General features: G+C 41.1%; 1 protein-coding gene across 1 annotated transcript in view; it reads right to left on the bottom strand.

Moving 5' to 3' along the window:
- Positions 1–496: 496 nt before the first annotated feature.
- MYO1B (myosin IB) overlaps positions 497–27,052 on the bottom strand; it is a 169,958-nt gene continuing 143,402 nt past the window's right edge. Inside the window, exons 28-30 of the mRNA XM_089687686.1 lie at positions 24,638–24,790; positions 17,600–17,727; positions 497–5,504 (exon numbers count right to left, since the gene is read on the bottom strand). Coding sequence (XP_089543812.1) covers positions 5,381–5,504; positions 17,600–17,727; positions 24,638–24,790 — 405 coding nt within the window. The 3' untranslated portion in view covers positions 497–5,380. The remainder of the gene's footprint in view (positions 5,505–17,599; positions 17,728–24,637; positions 24,791–27,052) is intronic.

Raw genomic sequence — 27,052 nt, 5'->3', positions numbered from 1 at the left:
TTAGAATTTTCATGTCACTGTGGCTGAAAACAAACTTCTATTTAACCCCACTAATGATGCAAGTATGTTCTTAAAATAAAAATTTTAGAACACGAGATATAGCAACAGGAAGAAACAATAGTTTGAGGTCATTCTCAAGCGTAATAAATAATAACAGCAGTTGGCACAGAGAATACTTTATAATGCAAGGACTACAGTGGAGTACTTCCGTGCATTTCTAATACAAAGTAATAAGAGTAAACATAGTCAAGACAGCAGTGCGCTATGAAGAACAGTACAACATAACTCAGAATTTCTTTTCTGTATCTCCTAAAGGAAAGCAAAAAAATCACACGGGCTACATAACACACAGTCAGAATGTAGCCTGGCTAGCTTACTCTCAGGGTCTGTGAAATTGTAAACTACTTAAACACAGATTTTATTACAACGTACAATGGAATATAAATTAGAGTCAATAACTGCTTTACATTGCATAAGATATATCACAATATACAAGTAAATGTTGAACTTCTGTTTAATAAACAATTAATAAGCATTACAAAAATGTATGTCATATGTTTATGCATCACGCTAACAAGTACAATTGTGTCACGAGAATCACTGAGGATGGCTTATATTTTCACATGAATTACTGAGGAGGTCACACTGTATCTGTAACGATGTGTAAAATGTTCAATTTAATCTATTACAACCTGTCATTTAATAGTTTATTGTTCATAATTTTGATTCATTACAGTTTGCAATGTACTATAGTAATACCTTTCAACTCCATTAACAATAACAATGCATGTAGACCATACGACTAGAGAATAGCTCAGAACTGCTCATTTACGGTTGTTTAAAGAATCGCCCTACTTACTTGAACTGTCATTCTGCGAGCAGATTAACAAACATGCCCCAAGAACTTAAACTGGAAACAATAGGTTAGATCAGAGGCTGTAAATTGCTTTCAGCTCATGAGCCACATTATAATATTTTAGTTGAAATTCACAAAGCTTTATAGCCTAACTCCAGGCTAAATTTGCATTTATCAAAATTGTCCTATCTTAAAATACACCGCTCAGTTCTCAACTGATTATACTCTAATTATATGGGCATTGCTATATTATTTTGCACTTATTCTTGTTAATAGTCAGTGATTAGGGGTCTCATTTCATTTGTCTTCAGCAATTTGATAACTTACCAACTGTCTATGTAATACAGTCTTCTATATATGCTATTATATTGCCTTATCTATTCCTTGTTTCATATATTCCTTTAAATGAATATGTACATCATAGGTGTGAGTATTTGTCAGCATTGTTATTTTATGCCCATTTAAAAACTAATAAAAACACCTTTGGATTTAAAAAAAAAAAAAAAAAGCAGCACAGGCTACAATACTCACCTTCAATTTGGAGCTGTGATGTACAGTGCTAACATCATCATGTCAGCAGCCCTCTCTACATCAATAAGGACTGCTCAGCCTGGAGAAGAGGTGAAGAGAAATCTGCGGTGGCACATGACTGGCCTGAAGACTTTGGAAAAGTTAAAAACAAACAGAATAAAAACCCATAGAATAGGGTACATTGTGGAACCTTTAGGGTAGGGAGGGGGGCAGCTCTGGGGGAGTTGAGTTAGGGATCTTCATTTTCAGACATATGACTGTAATCTTCATTGGATTCGGCTAAAAATAAAACAGCCTTTATTTCGGTGCATTAGCATTGTGAATTGAATCCATTGTGATGATTTTCCAAGAATATCTCCTAAACTCCAGCCAGAGTTTTTTAGTTCTAGTAGAGGGAGGAAGGGATAGAAATTCTGTCAACATTATACTATTGTCTGTGTCTCAGGTCAGGTCAGGTGGGAAAATCCCAACTTCCAATGGTAAAAAAAACTATATTTATATTGTTGTATTTGTTCCTGTTATGGACACAGGTAAGGTAATTTGCTCCTCAGTGGCCAACCTCACTTGACAGATGTTTTAACCTTATATAACACTACACATAATTCTCCCCTTCCCGCTTTCTTCATTCATAGAAGTCATACTATAGCTTCTATGAATGAAACAGGATCCATGAATGGAGAACTGGCTGATGATTGAAATATCTGCCTCCTCCATTTATAGATCCTGTTTTATAAATACATGTGTTTCATATGTACAGTATATATGTAATATAGGTCTCATACATACTAAACGTAGTACGGCTTCTATCAATGAAGTAGCTGGGAATAAAGGGTGGACATAGTTGGGCACTATTGATAACAGCCTATGATAGCCCATTAGTTCTATTAACCCCAATGTGCTGGAAAATTACAGTGATGGAGGTGGGGGGTGGGGGTGGGGACATGGATAGGAGAAGATTTTAGCTAACAGAAGAGCACAAGGGGCATGCCCCTCTGACTGTAAGTTATGTCTTTTGTTCTGATTTCTTGTGTTTTTTATTTTTAGTCGCACTTATGTTGTAAAAGGCAGCTAAACTCTAATAGGAAACATGATAACTATGGCAGTAACTGTTATAGATGGTTTTGATTGCATACAAAAAAGCAAGTATAGGTAAAGTGGAATTCCAACTTCATCCTAACTAGCCTTAAAACTTTCCCATCCCCCTCCCAACACTGATGGTAACTAATACTGTATATGAAAGAAAGATGCATGCACCTACCTATTTTGAGCTCCGATCCAATGTGATCTCCCGTGTCAGCCAGGGGTGACTGAAGGGGAGAAGAAGAGAATGCCCTGACAATGGCTGGCTATGCCTGGAGTGGTGACGTTACTCATAGGCTTCAATGGTCCATTTGTTGTTGACTCTCTCCTCTCTTGGTGTTGGGAGGGGGAGGGGACAGTTTTAAGAATAGTTAGGATGAAGCTGGAAATCCACTTTAAGAATATGAAAAGCATTACCTTCAGGGGAGCGAAGAAAATTAATTGATTTGTGCTGCTACAGCACAAAAGCTACCATTTCTGGATTGGCAGTTTAGTGTATGGTAACAGTGGCAGTTTGTATGCAGGTTTTATTGCATGGCAATATAAAATAACCAGGATTTGCTGTAAAGGTTTCCACTACTAAAGAGGTTCTACACTTTTTAAATTGGCTGGAGTTCCATCTTGAGTCTGCCATTTGTCTTGCACTATTCACTCTGGCTGAAGGGTTGTTCTTTCTGATGTCTCTTACAGAATCCTTATCAACTGAATCTGAATATAAACAATAGGGTTATTGATCTTTGTGTGAACAGCATTTGGCAAAACACACAGACTGAGCACTCACATAGGAAGCCTGCATGTACAGGACACAACAGCCAGTTTTTGTTTCATAAATTGAATAGTAGTAAACTGCGTTGAAGGGTAATACATATTAGTTCAATCCCGAGGGTAAGAACAGAAAAACAACCTTGTACATACAGCTTAAGGAGGAACTAAGCTCTGGAAGCTGTACCCAAAAAAGGTAGGCACCAGTTTTCCCTGTGGTCTCCCTGAAACTGATCTTTCCCCATTACTGACTTACCATGCCTTGTTCTGCACTATGTCTCTGTATTGAAGTGGACATCTTGGTAGAAGCAGGTTTTTGCTTCCTGATATCAGAGCCTCCAGCAAGAAGAACAGTAAGCAGCACAGTACTAACATCACCAAATCTCCTGAGACTAGCAGTCAGAAGCAGCACTGGATCTCACACTGCCAATATACTGCAATGAGGCTGTAGAGACACTCTGCCACCAGCCTGTAACTGCACAAGCAGTGATCAGCAGAAGACTGATAAAGTGACCTCACTTCTCCCGTCAGCATATTGTTTGTCAGCACATGTGAAATGTAAAACACTTCCTTATGGATTATCTCTTGCTAACTTCTGCTTTATATATATGTTTATATGTTTCTCCAATGCACATGTATAAAGTGACTGCTAAGTGGGAGAGCTCACTTTAAAATAATCACACAATCAGTCTGAGCATTATAATAATTAAAAAAAAAAAAAAAAAAAAAGAATTCTCCCAGTCTGCTGTCAGTGCAATATTTGTTACCTGCTACGTGCCTGCTTTTCTTTTTGTATCATTGACACAAGTATTTCCCCTTTACATTATATGATGGCATATTATGTGTTCCTTGTATATGCAATAAAGAGAAAAAATTGTTCCAGCATTCCTTTAGAAGTACAACAGCCTTGACAAGATCTTGCAGCAAAGTTGAAATACGCATTAAATAAGCCCAAGATTACTGCTGGGAATGCCTGCAACTATAAGCCAAGCTCTATGCAGTATTATGAGGAAAGCAGCAAGCTAAAACAGGAGACAGGTTTAGAATTCTGGAAGGTCTTCATTAAAGCATAAAACTGTGGTCATGAGTATAATATTAAAGGGAAAATTGTCAGGAGAGAAAAACAGGCTACCATTGCAGATCCCCTTCTCAAAAGGTTTAGTTGTCTGGCTGTGTACTGCTTTGAAGCGTTTTAAGTCACAGAACAAGCAAGCACTAAATGGATTAAAAGTGACTGCACTGAAGCCAGAGGATTAGCATGATGAGTACTTTTAGATGTAGATCCGCACATGCAGCCCATTTAATTCTCCATGACAGCTCTTTAAATTACTTTTGCTGTAATTTTAAGATATAGAAGGGACTACTTTGTGATTAGATGCACATAATACTCATAGCGGATATAAAACCAGTGTGTCCATAACTTGGCACAATGCTTGTAAAAAAAAAATATGCCACAAATTAGCTGGAACAGTCACATTATGACATGGCAGGCATTAATCATGAAAAAAAAACATCCTACCAGGGAAGACCTACTGTACAAAATAGAAGAGATTCCATATAATCAACGATTCAATCTTCAGGTAATGGCACTTTTTTATTATTAAACAGTATCTCTCTTTTATATGTGAAGTAGTAACTGCAGTCTGCACACATTTAGAAGCAGTTCAAAGATTTTTACAAGTGTAGTGTGTGTGAAGGAAAGTTATAACACTCCACTGGGCAGACTTTGATTCTTTCTTTTCTCAGTCACTCTGAGCTATGGCTGTAACTATATCTGGAACATAAACTGTAAGATTTCTTAGAACCCAAGAACACAAATTCAAGGACTAACGAAATGTGTAGTTTAAACTCTGGATACTTGTGGAAATTTAACTGGATTGTATAGGATGCTGTGGGTCAAACTCCTTTTGTGCTCTGATAGAATTTGATGAGCAGCCATTGGGGACATAAATATTTGTTGCAAATAAATTGTAGGAGATAACTTTTTATGCAGCTGTTTTTTATGTAAAAGCGTACATTGTTGGATCCAGGACATTACCATATGCCTTTGGCACAATTCAAAATATTAAAAAGTTGACCCCCCACTTCCCCCAAAATCTCTAAAACTATGCAGTTAAAATTGAACATGTCCATACATTAAAAACAGCGCTGTTAGGGTACAGCCACCTCAAGAAGGCGATTGTTTTTCCTTTTGCAAGTGGGAACATTGCCATTCTTTTGAGTTCCTTGGATGAATTTCACACAGACTTTGTCCTGCTTGAACTGTACTAAGAACCTGCGAGAAGAAAAATAAACTTAAGTTACAGCTTTTAAACACAATCAACATTGAAAAAGAAGATGAAGATGCCACGTGCAACACTTCCTAGATGATCTCAAATGGTTTGTGTATCAGTGTAGGCCAAATGCCTCAAAATCTACTGTATAGATGAATTTAGGGCTACAATCTGTGCTTGCTTCAAGCAGGTATGAGACACATCATAAACACAGATACTCCACCAAACTCGGATAGCTGGCTAGTTTATGGTGGGTTTCCTTTATGTAATTGTTTCTTGTGGCACATAATTGTAATAGTAGGATCTTTCTACTGAATGACCTGGCTAGATCTTGGTTGGAAGTCTACCAGTCCTGCCATAAAACCTCAACCCTCTGAGTTTGGCAAGAGAAGTCTTAATCCCCCTGTTGCTACTGTAAAGAAATTTAAATTAAAACTATATTCCTAACTTAGGGATTATGTAACCTTACAGTTTGGGGTGGTAAAAACAAATGCACAGGCCACATTTTTACTGCCCCCTAACTGCTCCCCCTTAAACTGCAAAGGCAGCAGGCAGTGCACACTTGCTGTGGCAAAAATTAGGCCCCCTGCTCCTATGAAAACTGTCTGCACCTCACTTATCCTATTCTTTTACATACTTACATAGAGCCAGCTTTACTTGATAAAAGTACACATGGCTGGTATCTGTAGGGCCACTAGGGATACTATAAATCACAGTAGTAATCTGAGCTACATACAGTGAGAGCCATGATCTTCCAGGTTCTGTGTGAGTGGCTTCCTCACCGCACACTGACCACAGGGCAAGCTCATGCAGCACTTCCACCATTCATAGAACATCTTGTATTTGTGAATAAAAGGTGTTTACTTATTGGGCAAAGTGTGACGAGGGGGGGGGGGGGGTTGTAGGTGCCTGCACCTAAGTTTTTAGAAAAAAGCTCTGCATACAGTAAACACCATGCCTTTCAGCACAGAAGACTAAGGCAATTACGATTATTCAATTAAAAGCACCGCAAATCAAGAAGCAAAAGTCATTTTTCATGCTTTCTTTCTAGGATTATGCACTGCAGTTTCATAAAATCTTTGAAGTTTGTAGATTGGAACATCAGGCATCCAGATGTAAAGATAAAAGAAAAATGTTAGCTTGTGTTCAAACTACTTGGCAATAATCCAGCATGTACCATCTAACCAAATTCAAATTCATAAAGCTGTATCATCACACATAAGATGTCTTTTTTAAAGGCTAAGTTCAACCTTAACTAAAAAAAATACTAAATGCACATTTGTTTGCAGGATAAAAAAAAAATGTATTTTCATATACCGGTATATATATATATATATATATATATACACATACACACACACACACACACACACACACTGGTATATATAAATATATATATATATTTTTTAACAGAGGCCTGCAAAGTATCGCACCCATGATCAGAAGGTATAATGTCGAGGATCGGGGGTGAGCCTGGAGAGTGTTACAGTGGGGATCAAAAGTTTGGGCACCCCAGCTAAAAATTTGTATTAATGTGCATAAAGAAGCCAAGGAAAGATGGAAAAATCTCTAAAAGGCATCAAATTACAGATTAGACATTCTTATAATATGTCAACAAAAGTTACATTTTATTTCCATCATTTACACTTTCAAAATAACAGAAAACAAAAAAATGGCATCTGCAAAAGTTTGGGCACCCTGCAGAGTTAATATCTTGTACTGCCCCCTTTGGCAAGTATCACAGCTTGTAAACGCTTTTTGTAGCCAGCCAAGAGTCTTTCAATTCTTGTTTGAGGTATCTTTGCCCATTCTTCCTTACAAAAGTCTTCCAGTTCTTTGAGATTTCTGGGCTGTCTGTCACGCGCTGCTCTTTTAAGGTCTATCCATAGATTCTCAATTATGTTGTGGTCAGGAGATTGTGAAGGCCATGACAAAACCTTCAATTTATGCCTCTTGATGTAATCCCCCATGGATTTCGAGGTGTGTTTAGGATCATTATCCATTTGTAGAAGCCATCCTCTCTTTAACTTCAGCTTTTTTACAGATGGCATCAAGTTACCATCCAAAATTTGCTGAAATTTCATTGAATCCATTTTTCCTTCTACTCGTGAGATGTTCCCTGTGCCACTGGCTGCAACACAACCCCAAAGCATGATTGATCCAACCCCATGCTTAACAGTTGGACAGAGGTTCTTTTCATTAAATTCTGTGCCCCTTCTTCTCCAAACGTACCTTTGCTCATTCCGGCCAAAAAGTTCAATTTTAACCTCATCGGTCCACAGAACTTGTTTCCAAAATGCATCAGGCTTGTCTATATGTTCATTTGCAAAGTTCAAACGATGATTTTTGTGGTGAGGACGTAGAAGAGGTTTCCTTCTGATGACTCTTCCATGAAGACCATATTTGTACAAGTATCTCTTTATAGTGGAATAGTGTACCACAACTCCAGTGTCTGCCAGATCTTTCTGGAGGGATTGTGCAGTCAAACGTGGGTTTTGAATTGTTTTTCTCACAATCCTGCGAGCTGTTTTGTCTGATATTTTTCTTGGTCTTCCAGATCTTGCTTTAACTTCCACTGTTCCTGATGACTGCCATTTCTTAATTACATTCCGAACAGAGGATATTGACATCTGAAAACGCTTTGCTATCTTCTTATAGCCTTCTCCAGCTTTGTGAGCGTCAACTATTTTCAGTTTCAGTTTTCTAGACAACTGCTTAGAAGAACCCATGGTGCTGATTGTTGGGGCAAGGTCAGATGAGTCTGGGCATTTAAAACCTTTGAGCTTGACATCACCTGGTCTTCCCAGACGATGACTGAGAACAATCCATGACACTGGCAGGTCTCAGCTTTGCAAAGGGGGCAGTGCATGCTATAAATTCTGCAGGGTGCCCAAACTTTTGCAGACGCCATTTTTTTGTTTTCTGTTATTTTGAAAGTGTAAATGATGGAAATAAAATCTAACTTTTGTTGACATATTATAAGAATGTCTAATCTGTAATTTGATGCCTTTTGGAGATTTTTCCATCTTTCCTTGGCTTCTTTATGCACATTAATACAAATTTTTAGCTGGGGTGCCCAAACTTTCGATCCCCACTGTACATGTTACACCCTAAATATGGGTGTAACATGCTCCAGAAGGTGAACTTATCCTTTAACAAATCCAAAGCAACTTCTGATTTTGTTGTATATTAGTGTATTACTGAAAAAAAAGACTCCTTAACACCTTGGTGTATTTTGGAAAAAAAAAACACATATTTAAGAAATCATTGCCCTAACCCTGTTTATGTTTAATGATTTATTTTGTAAATCTTGTCATTAAGCCCGGGTTCACATATATGCGGTGCGGTATATCGCATGTAATAAGCACAGGAACCGCACCACATTCCTGTGCAAATCACAGGATTTGTGTGTGGTGCGATTGAAGCCATACATTTTGTATGGCTCTAATCGCACTGCACCAAAAAGGTGCAGGACCCTTTTTTGAGTCTGCATAGATGTGAATACCCATGCGGTCCAATTCTAGTGCAATCTAATTCTGCACATCGCACCGCGTTTTACGGACCGCTTTCGAGGTGTTGTTAACTTAACAAGCGGTTCACATGAACGGGGTGCAATTCTGATGCGGTGCGGAATTTGCACTGAAAACGCTGCAAATTCCTTCATCAGTGTGAACCAGGGCTCAGAGAGACAGTGCAGACAAAAAAATCGGAACAGATTGCTGCAGTAAAGATGAACAAAAATGTTATTCCAATGCTTTGGGCAGGAAGGAGGTTCACTTTCAGGTCCTTACCTTCTAAAGAGGAGGGAGCCCTCCTATGTAAGAGTGGGTAGATCAGATTAACAAATCTCTAAAGTACAGTTTAAGCAACAGATTAAATGGGGAGTTTGTGGGTCTATTTAGAAACAAATATTCAAAAAAACCAAAGCTAAAAAGAAAATACATAAAATCTAAATTCCAGGTCAGATGCCCTAAAGCATCTTTTTACTACTATTATAGATACACTACCCACCTTCTGGTGCCCTCCCGCAGTAAATGTCTAAAATTCTCCTGTACCTACTCATATTCACTCAGACTAAGGTTCAGCCCTGGTCCGCTTTCCCATTCATCTTGAACCCCACCTCCCGACAATGGACTGCACCTTGGTGCAAAGAATCTGTGAGCAGCAGTTAACCATGGACAACTCCCTACCCTTAGGTTGTTCTTCTCCCCTCCAAGGACCAGGCATTGGAGATTATGTGGCAGAGGAGAAGGACTAAAATGGCATGAATGCACATGTATGTACAGTATGCTGAACAAGTGTAGTGGGAGGGCAGGGGTATTCGTCTATTTGATGCTTGTTAAAGTTCAGAGACTCCCAGAAGTTCATTATTAGGTTGAACCTGTCATTACAGAAATATGGGAGCTGACACAGCTGACATTTATCATTTGCTATCATGCTCTAATCTGTTTTACTACAATGTGAGGCACTGAACTGAAGCAAACATGCAGGCTCCATGGCTTACTAAGCAGTGAAGCATGACAAGCAGTAAACTGGGAACTGATAAATATGCCACCAGTGGCACCTCTCATAATTGTATCATGACAGGTTTTCCCAAACACGACTGTCAAATATAGCTGTTAAAAAATGTATAATGATTCAAAGATTTTCCTCTATGTTGCTTTTACATGTTATATAGAAGCGAGGAAGTCTATTTGAATAACTATTAAATAGGAACTCTTCATACATGTAGTAGGGGAGCCAAAGGTCCCCAGGTTCAGTTAAAATAAAATGAGCATTATCCCAAAATTTGTTTAATATCTTGCCTGTTTCAGAGGTCAAACTAAATTATGCTAATCATTATGTGGCTTATAAAGCAGTGCATCAAGCAAACATTTACTGCAGGAAAATCAATCACTGTAATTAAACACACATGCACCAGAAAAATTCCCCTTCAAAAATACCCCATATGCTTGTGTTCCAAAGTGATTACACTGGTTCTGTGTAAGGTCTATAACAGCCAGATCTAATAGGCATTAAACAGGTTAACAGACTGCTAACAATTTGAGAGCGTCACCATACAGCTACACATTCAGTTTACCCATTGTGTAGGCTCAATGCACATAGAAAAACACCGATAAAGATCTTTAATTTAAAAAAAAAAAAAAAGGGACAGTAATTTTCAGAAGAGTAAAGTATGCCCTCTGTCAGTAATGACAGGTTCACACTACCATCACAGCTCTGTCCATCATTATTTTTGCTGTGAATGCTTAGGCCCCTTGCACACGTGAGGAAGAGGTTGCATTAACCAACATCATATGTAGATTGAAGTGCCTCTCTTTGGTTTGCAGATGAATGAAACAGTGCAGAGCAGATACAAAAGTAACAATGTTACTGGGGGGTCTATTGATGAAAAAATTGCTGTGTGATTTTTTTTTAACATTCATGTGAAAGTCACAAATAATGCCCACAATATTTGTAATATGTATGAAATGTAAGTTTCTATTCGTTGCCTAGTGCAGTGCAAATGTAAAATTCCCTAAAATTCACTCTTAAGAGAAATAGCCTTAAGAACATTTGACAAGAAGAATTAAAGAAAATTCTACCAATAGAGAAAACGCTATAGGCTTAAAAGACTTGACTGGAAGACTAAATACAGAGGGAAAACTTTGCACTGTAAGCCATATCTATGGAGATTCCTTAGTTTAACGCACACTGCAAACCGTGAACTGCTATACAGAATTGATACACAATTTGTAAATACAGCACACACTTCACTAATAGCTAAAAGAAGAAAATGTAAAGAAAAAGGAAAAAATATACTACATCATTTGCTTTGCCTTGCTTGTGTATTTGCTTTGCCTGTAAGGGTGTTGCTGCAGTCTTAAAAGGTCTGGGGTATGACTAGTCACTGTGGTGCATATAGTATACTGGGTGAGGAAAGGACATGGGTGTGGCTGAAAGTTAGCCAACTTAAATTACATGAAATATCCCATCTGCCACAAGTAAATGTGACACAAAAGCCCCTCAGTCACTATGGAAAATATCACAGAGAAAAAAATTATAAAACAAAAATGCACACGCAGATGGCACCAACCCCTCCTGCCAAAGAAGGATTTGTGTTAGCCTAGACAGAGAGCACTTTGCAAAAGCCAACATTGCTTTTATCTTGTTATCCCAGGAGAATAGGCAGTTGAGAGATTTATAGGACCATTTTCAAAAGTGTGTACTTTGATATTGCATTCTTACGCCTAGCTTTTAGGCCCCTAAGCCCTCATGGTTTGTAAATTGTGCTTTTCTGCCTTCTGCTAGAATACTGGGAGAAAGAGCAAGGTCATCACACAGAAGGGAAACCTCCCTTCTACACAGTTTATGACCCTTTATGAGATTTATTACGACACCCAGGAATGCCTTTCTCCCCCTTGAAGAACATCTTTTTTACAGTACTCTTAGTATATGCTTACCCTCCATATGCTCAACTATCCATCCTGGTTTTTTTCAAACTATTCCTGAGTATCAGGAGGAGCTAGTAACCCAGAAGACTGAAGGGTTCCCTCTTCCCCTCCATAGCAATCATTTTTCATACTTTCAACTGTGAACTAAGAAAACAGATTACTGGTTGTCTGCTTTCATGAATAGGACTTGGGGGGGCCCGAGGAAGCTATACTTATTCTACTCCTCAAACGCAGCAATCTGATGATGCCTCTATGCATCCAATCAGCCTGCTTTTGGCATCTTTGGGGGCCATCAGAAGCTGGGGGTGTTTACAGAACCTCCCTTGTTTTTTTTAGCCTTAGAAGACAGGTCAATTAGCATGTGTATGAAAGGAGGTGTGCAGGTTTATTTTTACAGAAGAAAGGGGTGGTGGTTACACATAATCTGGTGGCAAAATCTCCATACAGTTTTCCTTAATATTTGCAAAAAATATGTAATGTGAGGGCGCACCTAAGTAAGCCATTGAATTTGTATCCCTTCAAACTGGGTATTGTGCTACAGAGTAGATTGAAAGAAGATTATACAAGCCATATTATGTTTTTGTCAATGTAAGACCTGAAGTACTTCCACAGAAAATCCTGTGCACATTAATATATGCAGCGCTAAAAGCATTAGTTAAAATAAATAAAAATAATGACCATATATGTACATAATTAACAACAGAGAACAAACCAAGTGTGAACAGTGTTCAGTGGTGCTGAAATCAATGATGCAAAGCAATCTCATGTACAGTTGTGTTCAAAATAATAGCAGTCAGACATCACTAACCTGATCAATCACTGTTTTTGGTAGAAATGATATTTCTACATGGCAAATAATTTACTAGCAGGTGTAGTAGAGTAATAGAAATCCAACAGACCCAACAGTCATGACATGCATTCTGCTGATTCTGTGTAATTAAATCACTAATTGAAAGGGGCATGTTCAAAATAATAGCAGTGTGGAGTGCTGTTAGTGAGGTCATTCATTCTTTGAAAAACAGGTGGCAATTATTGCCCTTATTTAAGGAAGGAAGGCAGCAAATGTTGTACATGCTGGTTACAGTGCATTTCTCTCTGAAATTCTGAGGAAAATGGGTCGTTCCAGACATTCTTCAGAAGAACAGCGTACCTTGATTAAAAAGTTGATTGGAGAGGGGAAACATATAAAGAAGTGCAGAAAATGATAGGCTGCTCAGCTAAAATGATCGCAAATGCTTTAATATGGCAACCAAAACCTGAAAGACGTGGAAGAAAGCGAAAAACTACCATTCGAATGGATAGAAGAATAGCCAAAATGGCAAAGCCAACAATCAGCTCCAGGAATATCAAAGAAGAGCAAAGTCCCACTGTTGAAAAAAAGACATGTGCTGTAGAGGTTACAATTTGCCAAAAAGCACATTGACTGGCCTAAAGAGAAATGCCGCAACATTTTGTGGACTGATAAAAGTAAAATTGTTCTATTTGGGTCTAATGGCCGGAGACAGTTTGTCAGACGACCCCCAAACACTGAATTCAAGCCACAGTAAACTGTGAAGACAGTGAAGCATGGTTGCGCAAGCATCATGATATGGGGATGTTTCTCATACTACGGTGTTGGGCCTACTTATTGCATACCAGGGATCATGGATCAGTTTGAATACATCAGAATACTTGAAGAGGTCATGCTGCCTTATGCTGAAGAGGAAATGCCCTTGAAATGGGTGTTCCAACAAGACAACGACCCCAAACACACCAGTAAACGTGCAACATCTTGGTTCCAGACCAACAAGATTGATGTTATGGAGTGGCCAGCCCAATCCCCGGATCTTAATCCAATAGAAAACTTGTGGGGTGACATCAAAAATGCAGTTTCTGAGGCAAAACCAAGAAATAGAGAAGAACTGTGAAATGTAGTCCAATCATCCTGGGCTGGAATACCTGTTCACATGTGCCAGACGTTGGTTGACTCCATGCAACACAGATGTACAGCAGTTCTCAGAAACAATGCTTATACAACTAAATATTAAGTGATTCAAAGGAAAGCAAAATCTTCAAACATTTTCAGTTTATATAGTGAATGTTTGTAAAGAAGAATACAAACACTGCAATTTTTTTTGAACAGTCTAATATTCACTTTTCTTAAATTTTTTTAGAGGAACAACACAAATTTGATATATTTTTCTTCATGTTTTTATTTGGAATAGAATGTGTAGTGTTCCCTAAAGCTATTAGAAGGATTTTGAGCTTTATTCACTTTTTTCAACACACTGCTATTATTTTGAACACAGCTGTATAAAACATCAAAGGTGCATATAGTGACATTAGTGACAAAGTCAATCTATCCAATGGTAGTAATACATGGTGAAAAATCCGTAACTCCTGTGGCTGTGAAAATGGATGCGGATTGCACTAACCAGATAGCGCAATCTCTTGCGCATTGGAGTATATTAAGACCAACTCCTGGTCATCTGGATCTGGAACACTGCAGCGTGAAGGGTCAACAGGCCAGCAACATCCAGGTAACACACGTCAGAGGGGGATAACCAATCTCCAGATGTTCAGTCATCAGCTACCAGGGGGATCATATACATTATCATATGCCAGGTCAGCAGAAATCACCTTAAGAGAGGGGGGGCTCGCAGAAAAAACAAGCCCAAATATTTTTTTTTAAAAAGTGTATTTACACAAAACGCGTTAGAGAGGTGCCCCTAAGCAGTGACTACACTCCGCACAGCTCATATGGACGGCCATCTTGGTGTTCTCAGATGCAAGTCGATTTACCTGTCTGTCTTTCTTGTCCGATACCTCATAATAAACTACTACACCATTGGAGACTTCCCTCTTGGGCTTGTTTTTTCTGCGAGCCCCCCCTCTCTTAAGGTGATTTCTGCTGACCTGGCATATGATAATGTATATGATCCCCCTGGTGGCTGATGACTGAACATCTGGAGATTGGTTATCCCCCTCTGACATGTGTTACCTGGAGATTGCGCTATCTGGTTAGTGCAATCCACATCCATTTTCACAGCCACAGGAATCACGGATTTTTCACCATGCATTACTACCATTGGATAGATTGACTTTGTCACTATATGCACCTTTGACGTTTTATACATGAGATTGCTTTGCATCATTGATTTCAGCACCACTGAGAGCTGTTCACACTTGGTTCGTTCTCTATTGTTAATTATGTACGTATATGGTCATTATTTTTATTTATTTTAACTGATGCTTTTAGCGCTGCATAAGTATTTGATCCCCCTCACAAAACATGACTTAGTACTTGGTGGCAAATCCCTTGTTGGCAATCACAGAGGTCAGACGTTTCCTGTAGTTGGCCACCAGGTTTGCACATATCTCAGGATGGAATTTGGCCCACTCCTCTTGGCAGATCCTCTCCAAGTCATTAAGGTTTGGTGGCTGTTTGGCAACTTGAACTTTCAGCTCTCTCCACAGATTTTCAATCGGATTAAGGTTTGGAGACTGGCTAGGCCACTCCAGGACCTTAATGTGCTTCTTCCTGGGCCACTCCTTTGTTGCCTTTGCTGTGTGTTTTAGGTCATTGTCATGCTGGAACACCCATCCATGACCCATTTTCAATGCCATGGCTGAGGGAAGAAGGTTTTCACCCAATATTTAACGGTACATTGCCCTGTTCATCGTCCCTTTGATGCGGTGCAGTTGTCCTGTCCTATTAGCAGAAAAACACCCCCAAAGCAGAATGTTCCCACCACCATGTTTGACAGTTGGGATGGTGTTCTTGGGGTCATAGGCAGCATTCCTCCTCCTCCAAACACGGCGAGTTGAGTTGATGCCAAAGAGCTCGATTTTGGTCTCATCTGACCACAACACTTTCAACCAGTCGTCCTCTGCATCATTCAGATGTTCAGTGGCAAACTTCAGACGGGCCTGAACATGTGCTTTCTTGAGCAGAGGGACTTTGTGAGCACTGCAGGATTTCAATCCTTGTCGGCGTAGTGTGTTACCAATTGTTTTCTTGGTGACTGTGGTCCCAACTGCCTGGAGATCATTGACAAGATCCTCACGTGTAGTTCCGGGATGATTCTTGCATGGTGCACCAGACCTAGGGAGACTGACAGTTGTTTTGTGTTTCTTCCATTTGCGAATGATTGCACCAACTGTTGTAACCTTCTCACCAAGCTGCTTGGCGATAGGTTGGTAGCCCAATCCAGCCTTGCATAGGTCTATAATCTTGTCCCTGACATCTTTGGACAGCTCTTTGGTCTTTGCCATGGTGGAGAGTTTGGAATCTGATTGTTTGATTGCTCCTGTGGACAGGTGTCTTCTATACAGGTAACAAAATGAGATTAGCAGCAGTCCCTTTAAGAGACTGCTTCTAATCTCAGCTTGTTACCTGTATGAAAGACACCTGGTAGCCAGAAATCCTGCTGAATGATAGGGGACCAAATACTTATTTCCCTCATGAACATGCAAATCAGTACATAATTTGTTAGACATGCATTTCTTTTGAATTTTTTGCTGCTAATCTGTCTCTCAGTGTTACAATACACATACCATTCGATTTTTAGACTGATCGTTTCTTTGTGAGTGGGCAAACATTCAAAATCAGCAGGGGATCAAATACTTATTTCCTTCACTATATATGATGTAGAACGTGATGAGCTTTAACTGGTTGTAAACCTCAGACATGAAATATGAACAAAGCATATCCCTCTGACAAGTTTTCCTGACACCAAGAAAAAAGTGATGACGGGGAGGGAGCTCCAGCTGACTGACAGCTCTGCTTCTGTGAGCTGTGTGGAGAGGAGTGTGACTCTTCCCTCTAATCAGCTCTCAGAGCTCTCCTCACTGAGCTCTTCAGAATGTAACAAAGTCTCCACCCCCTTTTTTCTGAATTATTCGACAACCTTCAGCTTTTTGAGTGGATATAGAGAAGAGAAGACTGCAGATATGCAGATACAACTTATGTAGAAGGATTTGTTTTATCTCTGTGCATCACCTGAGGCCAGTCGCTTCACGGGGTATATACAAGGGTTTACAACCACTTTAAAGCACATAACCTTATGCACTGAAATGTTGTTTCTAATTATTTGTATTTGCATAAAGATTTTGGCAGACATTATGGTCACTACGTATGCAATGTTTGTTTCCTGCGTAGTAATGTTGCACAGCGGTAGTTGATGGTGTTTCTTTTTCAATGGATGTTTTAACACCTTACTCAGATTAACTAAAAACAAAACTCTCCTTGTGGCCGATTTGATTTCAGTGGTGATATAGCTAACTAGATTCCCTCATGCAGACAGCCACTGAAGTGAGAATATATAAAGCTGCATATAAAGTACAATCATGATAATATATAAATGTATAACATGTGAGACATGTATCACAAATCACTTTCAGGTAAGAATTATAAATATAAAAAGCATATTGATAGTTTATTTTGCAGAAGAAGGGTTAACACAAAGTGCTTATTAAACCTCGCGAACAATCCGACTGTCAGGCGCCCATATGCTGTAAGATTTCATACAACAGCCAAGTTTTTTTTTCCATCAGGATCAGATGGGGAAGTGATAGACAAGGGTTCAAAAAATATAAAAATACATTGCAAAAGTTCCCAAAGCAAAGCATATCAAGCACAGCATACGATGCTGGAATACTACACATCACAAAGCACTACTTACTCATCGGCAATCTCAATGTTGATTTTCTGTTTTGTCTGCATCAGTGCAGTACGGTAGAGCTTTGTAGCCATCTCGATGAGATGATCACTGCTGAAGAGGAAGTCACCCTTGGATGCTGCTGCACAGCCCTAGGTTTGGAAACATATTACACGGTTATTAAAGTTAACAGTCGGCAGCTACAGATTACCCAATTATGATGTTATAATACTTAAAAATCTGAGGAATATAGATTGCAGAAAGCTACTCAAAAGCTTAGCTGTACCAGCACTTTAATGACCTTAGTATTCCACAACTGTCTTTACATTTATCTAAGGCACAATTTATTTGGCTTGATATAAACCACTTCTGTATCTGCCGGCAGCTAACTATTCCTCAATGGTTGAGTATCAAATGTACACTGCTCAAAAAAATTAAACAAACGCTTTTTAATCAGAGTATAGCATCAAGTCAATTAAACTCCTGGGATATTTATCTGGTCAGTTAAGTAGCAGAGGTGGTTGTTAAACTGTTTCAGTTGCTTTGGTGTTAATGAAATTAACAACAGGTGCACTAGATGGGCAACAATGAGACAACCCCCCAAAAAAGGAACGGTTTTACATGTGGAGGTCACTGACATTTTTTCCCTACTCATCTTTTCTGACTGCTTTTCACGAGTTTTGCATTTGGCTAGGGTCAGTGTCACTACTGGTAGCATGAGGCGATACCTGGATCCTACAGAGGTTGCACAGAAAGTCTAACTCCTCCAGGATGGCACATCAATACATGCCATTGCCAGAAGGTTTGCTGTGTCTCCCAGCACAGTCTCAAGAGCATGGAGGAGATTTCAGGAGACAGGAAGTTACTCTAGGAGAGCTGGACAGGGCTGTAGGAGGTCCTTAACCCATCAGCAGGACCAGTTTCTGCTCCTTTGTGCAAGGAGGAAGATGAGCACTGCCAGAGCCCTACAAAATGACCTCCAGCAGGTCACTGGTGTCAATGTCTCTGACCAAACAATCAGAAACAGACTTCATGAGGGTGGCCTGAGGGGCCCCACATCCTCTAGTGGGCCCTGTGCTCACTGCCTGGCACCATGGAGCTCGATTGGCATGTGTCATTGAACACCAGAATTAGCAGGTCTGCCACTGGCACCCTGTGCTTTTCACAGATGAGAGCAGGTTCACCCTGAGCATGTGACAGATGTGAAAGGGTCTGGAGAAGCCGCGGAGAATGTTATGCTGCCTGTAACATCGTTCAGCATAACCGTTTTGGTGGTGGGCCAGTGATGGTCTGGGGAGGCATAAGCATGGAGGGACGCACAGACCTCTACAGGCTAGAAAATGGCACCCATCATCAGACCCTACTCTGGTGCAGTGGGTCCTGGGTTCCTCCTGGTGCACGACAATGCCTGGCCGCATGTGGCGAGAGTACGCAGGCAGATTCTGGATGATGAAGGAATTGATACTATTGAATGGCCCCTATGCTCACATAACCTAAATACAATAGAACACCTCATGTTTCAGTCCATCTGACGCTGCCAGTTTGCATAGTCAACTCATTAGGAGCATGCCCCGCCATTGTCAGGCAACGTCAGTACCATTTTGAGTTGCTGCAATCAAATTTCTGCAAAATGGAGTAGCCTGCTGCATAATTTTTTCACTTTGATTTTTGGGGTATCTTTGAATTCAGTCCTCTGTAGGTTGATAATTTTCATTTCCATCAAACGATAGGGCATCCTTACGTTCCTAACACATTACCCAGTCCATATCAGAGTAGACATCCAGCATATTTTTCCCCATTGAGATCTGATGTGTTTTCAAAGTGTTCCTTTAATTTTCTGAACAGTGTATTTGTAGAAATAAACAGATACTTGCTAGGAGAATTTTATTTTTTTTCTGCATTTGAAAAAGGCATCACTTATACTTCTGGAAGGCACCAATTCTGTCCCTCAGCTAATATAGCCTTGATAATAATTCCATAAAGGAGATAAATATGGAAGTCAAGAAACAATCTCACCCATGTTTCATCAACCCCCTCAACCTAATACCTGTCCCCCTGCTCCCCAAAACCACCCCTCCGTTTTCGTGTGCACTCCTGAACGCCCGATCGGTTTGCAACAAACTCACCGCCATCCACGACCTCTTTGTCTCCCGCTCCCTCGACCTCCTAGCGATCACCGAAACCTGGATCCAAGCCACTGACTCTACCTCTCCTGCGGCACTCTCCTATGGAGGTCTCACCTGGACCCACTCACCCAGACCCAGCGGTTGCAAAGGTGGTGGGGCTGGTATGCTCCTGTCACCGCTGAGCACCTTCCAAGTCCTCCCAAACTCCCCCTCTCTATCCTTCTCCTTTGAGGCCTACTGCATCCGACTATTCTCTCCAATCCCTCTGAGGACTGCAGTAATCTATCGGCCTCCTTGATGACTTCTCCACCTGGTTACCCTTTTTTCTCTCCCCTGAGCTACCCACCATCATCCTTGGAGACTTCAACATCCCTATCAACATCAATAACCCGGCTACATCCCAACTCCTCCACTTAACCTCTTCTTTTGCACTCGCACAGTGTATACAGTCCACCACCCACTCCGATGGGAACACCCTGGACCTTGCTTTCTCTCATCTCTGCACCCCCCACAACCTCATTAACACCCCCTTTCCTCTCTCTGACCACAACCTCATCAACTTCTCCGTCTGCTCGTCCTCATACACCTACCCCTCCAAACGTCAAACTATCACCAGCCGAAACCTCCATAACTTAAACCCTGCCCCCTTCCACTCTGCAGCTGACCAACTTTATGACAGTATCCTTCCCCTGTCCTGCCCTGGCCACTACTGTTTATAACAACTTGCTGTCAGCCGCTCTTGACTCATTAGCACCCCTAACCACACGAAGCATTAGACCCCGACCGCTTCAACCCTGGCAGAATGACCTTACCAAAAATCTCAAACGGCACAGTCATGCTCTGGAGCGACTATGGCGCAAAACCAGATCCCAACAAGCGTTCGCCCGATATAAATCGGCCTTCCTCACCTACACGTCCTCCCTCCAGCAAGCCTACTTTGTAACCCTCATCAATACCCTCTCCTCCAGTCCTCGCTGGCTCTTCTATACTTTTAACTCTCTACTCTCTCCGCCCCCACCTCCACCCAGTATCTCACTCACTGCCCACAAGATTGCTAACCACTTTCAAAGCAAGATCGACGCGATTCGCAGGGACATCGCCACTGCTCAGACTTCCACCCCACCTAGCATCCCTCACACGAAAAGCCCCTCAACACTCCTCTCCTTTGACCTGGCCACTGTCCAGACCTCCACCCCACCTAACATTCCTCACACTAAAACCCCCTCAACACTCCACTCCTTCGACCTTGCTACCACTGAAGAGGTCACTAAGGTCTTCTCTGAAGCTTGCCTTACCACCTGCCTCCTTGAACCTGTCCCCACACAACTCCTACGATCACCCTCCTCCTCCATCCTACACTCCCTCACTCACATCTTTAATCTCTCCCTCTCTACTGGCGCATTCCCCTCCCCTATGAAGCATGCGCACATCACTCCCATACTTAAAAAACCCTCCCTGGATCCCACCGACCTAAACAACCTTAGACCCATCTCCCTGCTGCCATTTACATTCAAACTCCTTGAGCGCTTAGTCTATAATCGTCTGAGTTCCCACCTCATTGACATCAACCTCCTTGATCCCCTACAGTCTGGCTTCCGTCCCCTACACTCCACCGAAACCGCCCTACTCAAACTCACCAACGACCTGCTAACCGCCAAAGCTAATGGCCACTACTCAGTGCTCCTACTCCTCGACCTCTCCGTGGCTTTCGACACGGTCAACCACCCCCTCCTCCTCAAAAAACTATACTCTCTTGGCCTCAAAGACTCCGCTCTCTCCTGGCTCTCTTCCTATCTATCACAGCGCTCCTTCAGTGTGACCTGTAATGCTGCCACCTCCCCCTCACTCCCCCTCTCTGGTGGGGTCCCTCAAGGTTCTGTCCTCGGGCCCCTTCTCTTCTCCATCTACACCTCCTCCCTTGGCCAACTGATACACTCCCACGGCTTCAACTACCATCTCTATGCCGACGACATGCAAATCTCTCTACCCCTCGCCTCTCCCCTTCAGTCTCCGCCCGAATCACTAGCCTACTGAACGACATATCAGATTGGATGTCACTCCACTTCCTCAAATTAAACCTTTCCAAAACCAAGCTCCTAGTTTTCCCCCCTGCCCGCACCCCCCCCCCCCCGACTTCTCTATCACGACCAACAACGCCACCATCAGGCCCACCCCGCAAGCCAGAGTACTAGGTGTCATTCTAGACTCCAATCTGTCTTTCCAGCCCCAGGTCCAATCGCTGGCAAATTCATGTAGACTCCACCTTCCCAAAATCTCCAAAATACGTCCGTACCTAACCCCAGAAACTACTAAGCAGCTCATTCACTTCGTTATTATATCTCGACTTGACTACTGTAACTCCCTCCTCACCAGCTTACCTCATCACAGGCTATCCCCGCTTCAGTCTATCCTGAATTCTGCGGCCAGACTCATCCACCTTACTAACCGCTCAGTATCCGCCACCCCCCTCTGCCATTCCCTCCACTGGCTTCCGATTGCCCAACGCATAAAATTCAAATTACTAACATCGACGTACAAAGCTGTTCATAACACTGCCCCTAACTACATCACCGACCTGATATCCATATACCACCCAAAACGTACTCTCCGCTCCTCACAAGACCTCCTACTCTCTAGTTCCCTGGTCTCCTCCTTCCATGCCCGTCTCCAGGACTTCTCCAGAGCTTCCCCCATCCTCTGGAACTCACTACCCCAATCCATCAGACTGTCACCTACCCTCCTCACCTTTAGGCGCAACCTGAAAACCCATCTCTTCAGGGAAGCCTACCCCACCCTCACCTAACTGCCGATCTCCACTCTTCCTATCACTCCATCCCCCACAGTTATTTCCTCCTGTACCACTATCCCCTCCCTCCTAGACTGTAAGCTCCAAGGAGCAGGGCCCTCAAACCCTCGTGTATTGCACTGTATTGTTACTGTACTTTCTCGTGTACGGTCTCCCATTGTAATGTGCAGCGCAGAGCGAACTGTTGGTGCTATATAAATACTGTATAATAATAATAATGGCATACTAAAAAAACCTTGCAAAATTTCAGTCTAGGTGCCCAGGCTTGCTATTCACCTTTTAGTATCTCAATACCACCCTTAACAGTGTGAGGAATGATCAGTTTCATCTGTTTACAGGAATATTGATTTCAGTAGATGGTTAGGCTTTTCAACCACATCATCTGCATGTATGGTCACTGGCTCTTTGGCTCATTTGATAAAGAAAAGAGAAACCGAGAGGCTGCCATTCCAAAGTTGTCATTTGTAAAATGCTACCAGTCTGGCTGCCATGCTTACTCTTAGTTCAGTGCTTCGAGTCGCTAACCCACAACAAATATGCAGAAAATGAATTTCAACTTTACTCTGAATTTCTTGATACTGATTGGGCGAAATTAATTCTGTATCACTAGAGGGATTAACTATGAGATGGATAGAGATATGGAAGGCATTCATGGTTTTGCTCTGGAGCAAGCGGTTTGCTTATAAATGAAGAAAAGGGGAAGGATATTGGAAAGTCATTACATATGCTATTATTATTATTACCACAATTAAATGCCAAGCCATTATGCTGTACATATAGTTCTTATTTTAATGATAAGCACATTTGATCTGAATTGTGTTTGCAGTATTTCTTGCACGTATAACAAAAAACTTTCCATGGGTACCCCTACAATGAGGTGATGGGATGGGAATCTCTTGGAATAACAAAAAAGGCTCATCAGATGACCTTTATCTATGTTGTTTATATTAGTAATGATTAGACAAAAAAGTACAAATTTTAAGGTCATGGCTCTCCGGTTTCTAACATTATAAAATAGGTAGTAGCACAGTGGCTTAATTTGTTAGCACTCTTGTTTTAGCGGTCATCAGTTCAAATCCGAACCAGAGCACTACCTGTGTCGAGTTTCCGTGTTCTCTCTGCTTGCATGTGTATAGGGATAACTATGATCCTCTTACGGAGTCACATAGGTGTGTATATATACACAGACAGTATACATACACACACACACATACATTTACACACGGTGTGTATATATATATATATATATATATATATATATATATATATATATATATACATATATATAAACTGTGCCATCAGGCATGTGTGGCATTTTAGGTGGGGTGTCTGCCTTGGTCCTTCCAATGTGGCGGTTGCTATTTGAGAAGAAGGGCTATAAAAGCAGGGAAGGACCTCTGTGAAATGTAGAATGCAGGGAGGGCGGATACTGTATTCCCCATATACGTGTATGCAACAATGAATATAATTCAGAGCATCATCTCGTCTGAAGGTAATTATTCAAGTTTCCTCCAAAGGACAGAAACTTGAGCAGGAGATAATATCCTCATGTGTATGTGAGATAAAGACCCTAGATTGTGCATGTGAGATAAGGACCTTAGGCAGGCCATAGGAAATGCATTTTTGTTTCCTGCAACCGCGGGTTGTTGGAAAGAAAATTGCTCAATTTCCCCATCAACACTGACTGAACCCTGCTAAGCTACTGTGTTCTCGGGGCACGAGGGGAGCCATCCCTGCCGGGAGAACACAGTGATTATTGCCAGTGGCTATAGCTGCTGGCAATAATCCCATGAAAGCTCAGACAGGCAGGTTGTAACAAAGTCATACAATATAATTGGGTACAATCAGCCTGCCCATAGGTGGTTTAAGGATCGGCCGGTCTCTGCTGAACCAGCCAAAATTTGAACCATTTATGGCAGGCTTAAGACTGAGTTTCTCAGAGGCAAGGGACTGATGGGAATAAACAATATGTACATCTATGTAAAATTGTTGATGTTATATGAATATCTGTAATTAATAAATATCCACTAATAAAATAGAAGATAAAAGAGAATGAGGCAACCACTTTTAATTACAGTGAACTGTCACAAACATGTCAAGTGTATTTTGTACATAGCTGTTAAAACATACCTCCTTAAGATGGACTGCAAAGAACCCGTCATTTTGGGAGCTCATGCTCAATTTTGTAATATCACCCAGGGAAACTTCCAGCTTGATCTGTCCAGACTTGTGGTCAGCAATAATGACATTATTTTTGGTCAACAAGAAAATTCTGGTCGCTCCCTGAGAATGAGAAAGGACAGTAAGGGAAACCTGCGTAGATCTGATTTAAAAAATGGACAATTTTCTTAAAAACTGTAAAATAAAAAATGGACAATTAACTTGAAAACTGTAAAAATATTGCAGACAGAGAAAACTATTTCACACAGAAAATGATGCCGTGAAAACTGAAGGAGGTTTTTATTGAACTGAGCGACTTGCAAAGACACTTGGTTTCATCTGGTGTGAAATGGTTCGTTTTTGTTCTGTGTTCTCCACATAACTTTGCTGGAGCCTGCAGAAAAACCCTGGCTCCCAGACTGCCAAGAGCAGCCATGCTTTAAAAATGCTACAATTTTATTTTCATACAAAATGACTATGTTATATGTGTAGATAGGAATGTAAATCCATGTTAAAAACATCTGAATATTTATATTTTAACCATACATTTTTTTGTAGTTGTCTCTTGGGGATTAAAACAACATTATCATAAGTTCTAACTCTTCCTCACTCTAAAATTTGCTTTTGTGTTTGTGACCCCATTGAACAGATTTCCCATCACTTCCTGTCTTTACAGTATGTGAGAAGTGCGTGAGAACCATTAACGTGAAAGAAAACACTGGATCAGTTCAAACTGGATATTCATATTCATTAGGATAGCTTACACACTTGAGTGAACTGCATTCTTACTGTAACAGGAAACAAGAGGTGAAAGGTGTTAAAGCCCACTACTTTTTATAATGTATCTTTACAGATTCCAGCATGTTATGTTTGTTGTCTGATTTGTGCTTGGAATTTGGTCTTAAAATATCCTTTTCTTTTAGTAAATATTCTGCTTCTTGGGATCTTCCTCCAATTCTCTGTTTTGGTATTGCAGAGTAATAGCCACAAGTATCAGATCAGGTATCTTACCTGAGTGTTTGACTACTGAGTACATCAGGTCTAACTCTAGACCAGGTGCCTCCAAACTTTTTAAACTAAGGGCCAGTTTACTGTCCTTTAGACTTTGGGGGGGGGGGTGCAGATTGTGGCCAGTGGGGGTAAAAAATGTCCTGGGTCCAGCATCAGTGAGAATAAACATTGCCTCAGGGTTGGTAATCTGTTATACAGCACCTGTGGTCAGTAAGAGAAATAGTAGCCCATCATTAGTATTAGTGGGAGTAATAGTGCCCCATCATTGGTATTAGGGGGGAGAATAGTACCCCAACAGTAATATCAGTGGGAGAAACAGTGCCCCATCATTGGTATTAGTAGAAGGAAAAGTGGCCCATCATTGGTGTCAGTGGGAGGAATAGTGCCATATCATTGGTGTTTGTGGGAGGAATAGTGGCCCCATCATTGGTGTCAGTGGGAGGAATAGTGCCACATTGTTGATGACAGTGGAAAGAATAGTGCACCATCATTGATGTCAATGGAAGGAATAGTGCCCCATCATTGGTATCAGTGGAAGAAATAGTACCTTGACATTGGTATCAATGGGAGGAATAGTGTCCCATCATTGGTATTAGTGGAAGAAATAGTGGCCCAATCATTAGTGTCTGTGGGAGGAACAGTGCCCCATCATTGGTATTCGTGGAATGAATAGTGCCCCAATATTAGTATCAGTGGAAGAAATAGTGCCCTATCATTGGTATCAGTGGGAGGAATAGTGCCCCATCATTGATATTAGTGGGAGGAACAGTGCCCTATTAGTGTCAGCAGCAAGAATTACTGCATGTCCCACTGTTTTTGCACACATCTCAGGAGGGATTTTGGTCTACTCTTCTTTACAGATCTTCTCTAAATCCTTAGGGTTTCTTGGCTGTCACTTGGCAATTCGAAATTTCAGCTTCCTCCATAAATTTTCTATAGGATTAAGGTCTGGAGACTGACTAGGCCACTCCAGGATCTTAATGTGCTTCTTCTTGAGCCACTCCTTTGTTGCCTTGGTGGTATGTTTTGGGTCATTGTCATGCTGGCACACCCTTCCAAGACCCATCTTCAGTGTTCTGGCTTAGGGAAGGTGGTTCTCATCCAAGATTTTACAATACATGGCCCTGACCATTGGCCCCTCAATGTGACAAAGTCAGCCTGTACCTTTAGCAGAAAAACAGCCCCAAAGCATGTTTCCACCTCCGTGTTTGACCGAAGGGATGGTGTTCTTAGGGTCATAGTCAGCATTTTTCTTCCTCACAGCGAGTCAAGTTAATGCCAAAGAGCTCAATTTTGGTCTTATCTGACCACAGCACTTTCTCCCAATCCTGCTCTGAATCATTTCAATGTTCAATGGCAAACTTCAGACAGGCC

Source organism: Staurois parvus, unplaced genomic scaffold, assembly GCF_062004578.1.
Source record: "Staurois parvus isolate SC_StPar_1 unplaced genomic scaffold, SC_StPar_1.0 ptg000434l, whole genome shotgun sequence".
NCBI lineage: Eukaryota > Metazoa > Chordata > Amphibia > Anura > Ranidae > Staurois > Staurois parvus.
This window is presented reverse-complemented; position numbering and strand designations above follow the sequence as displayed.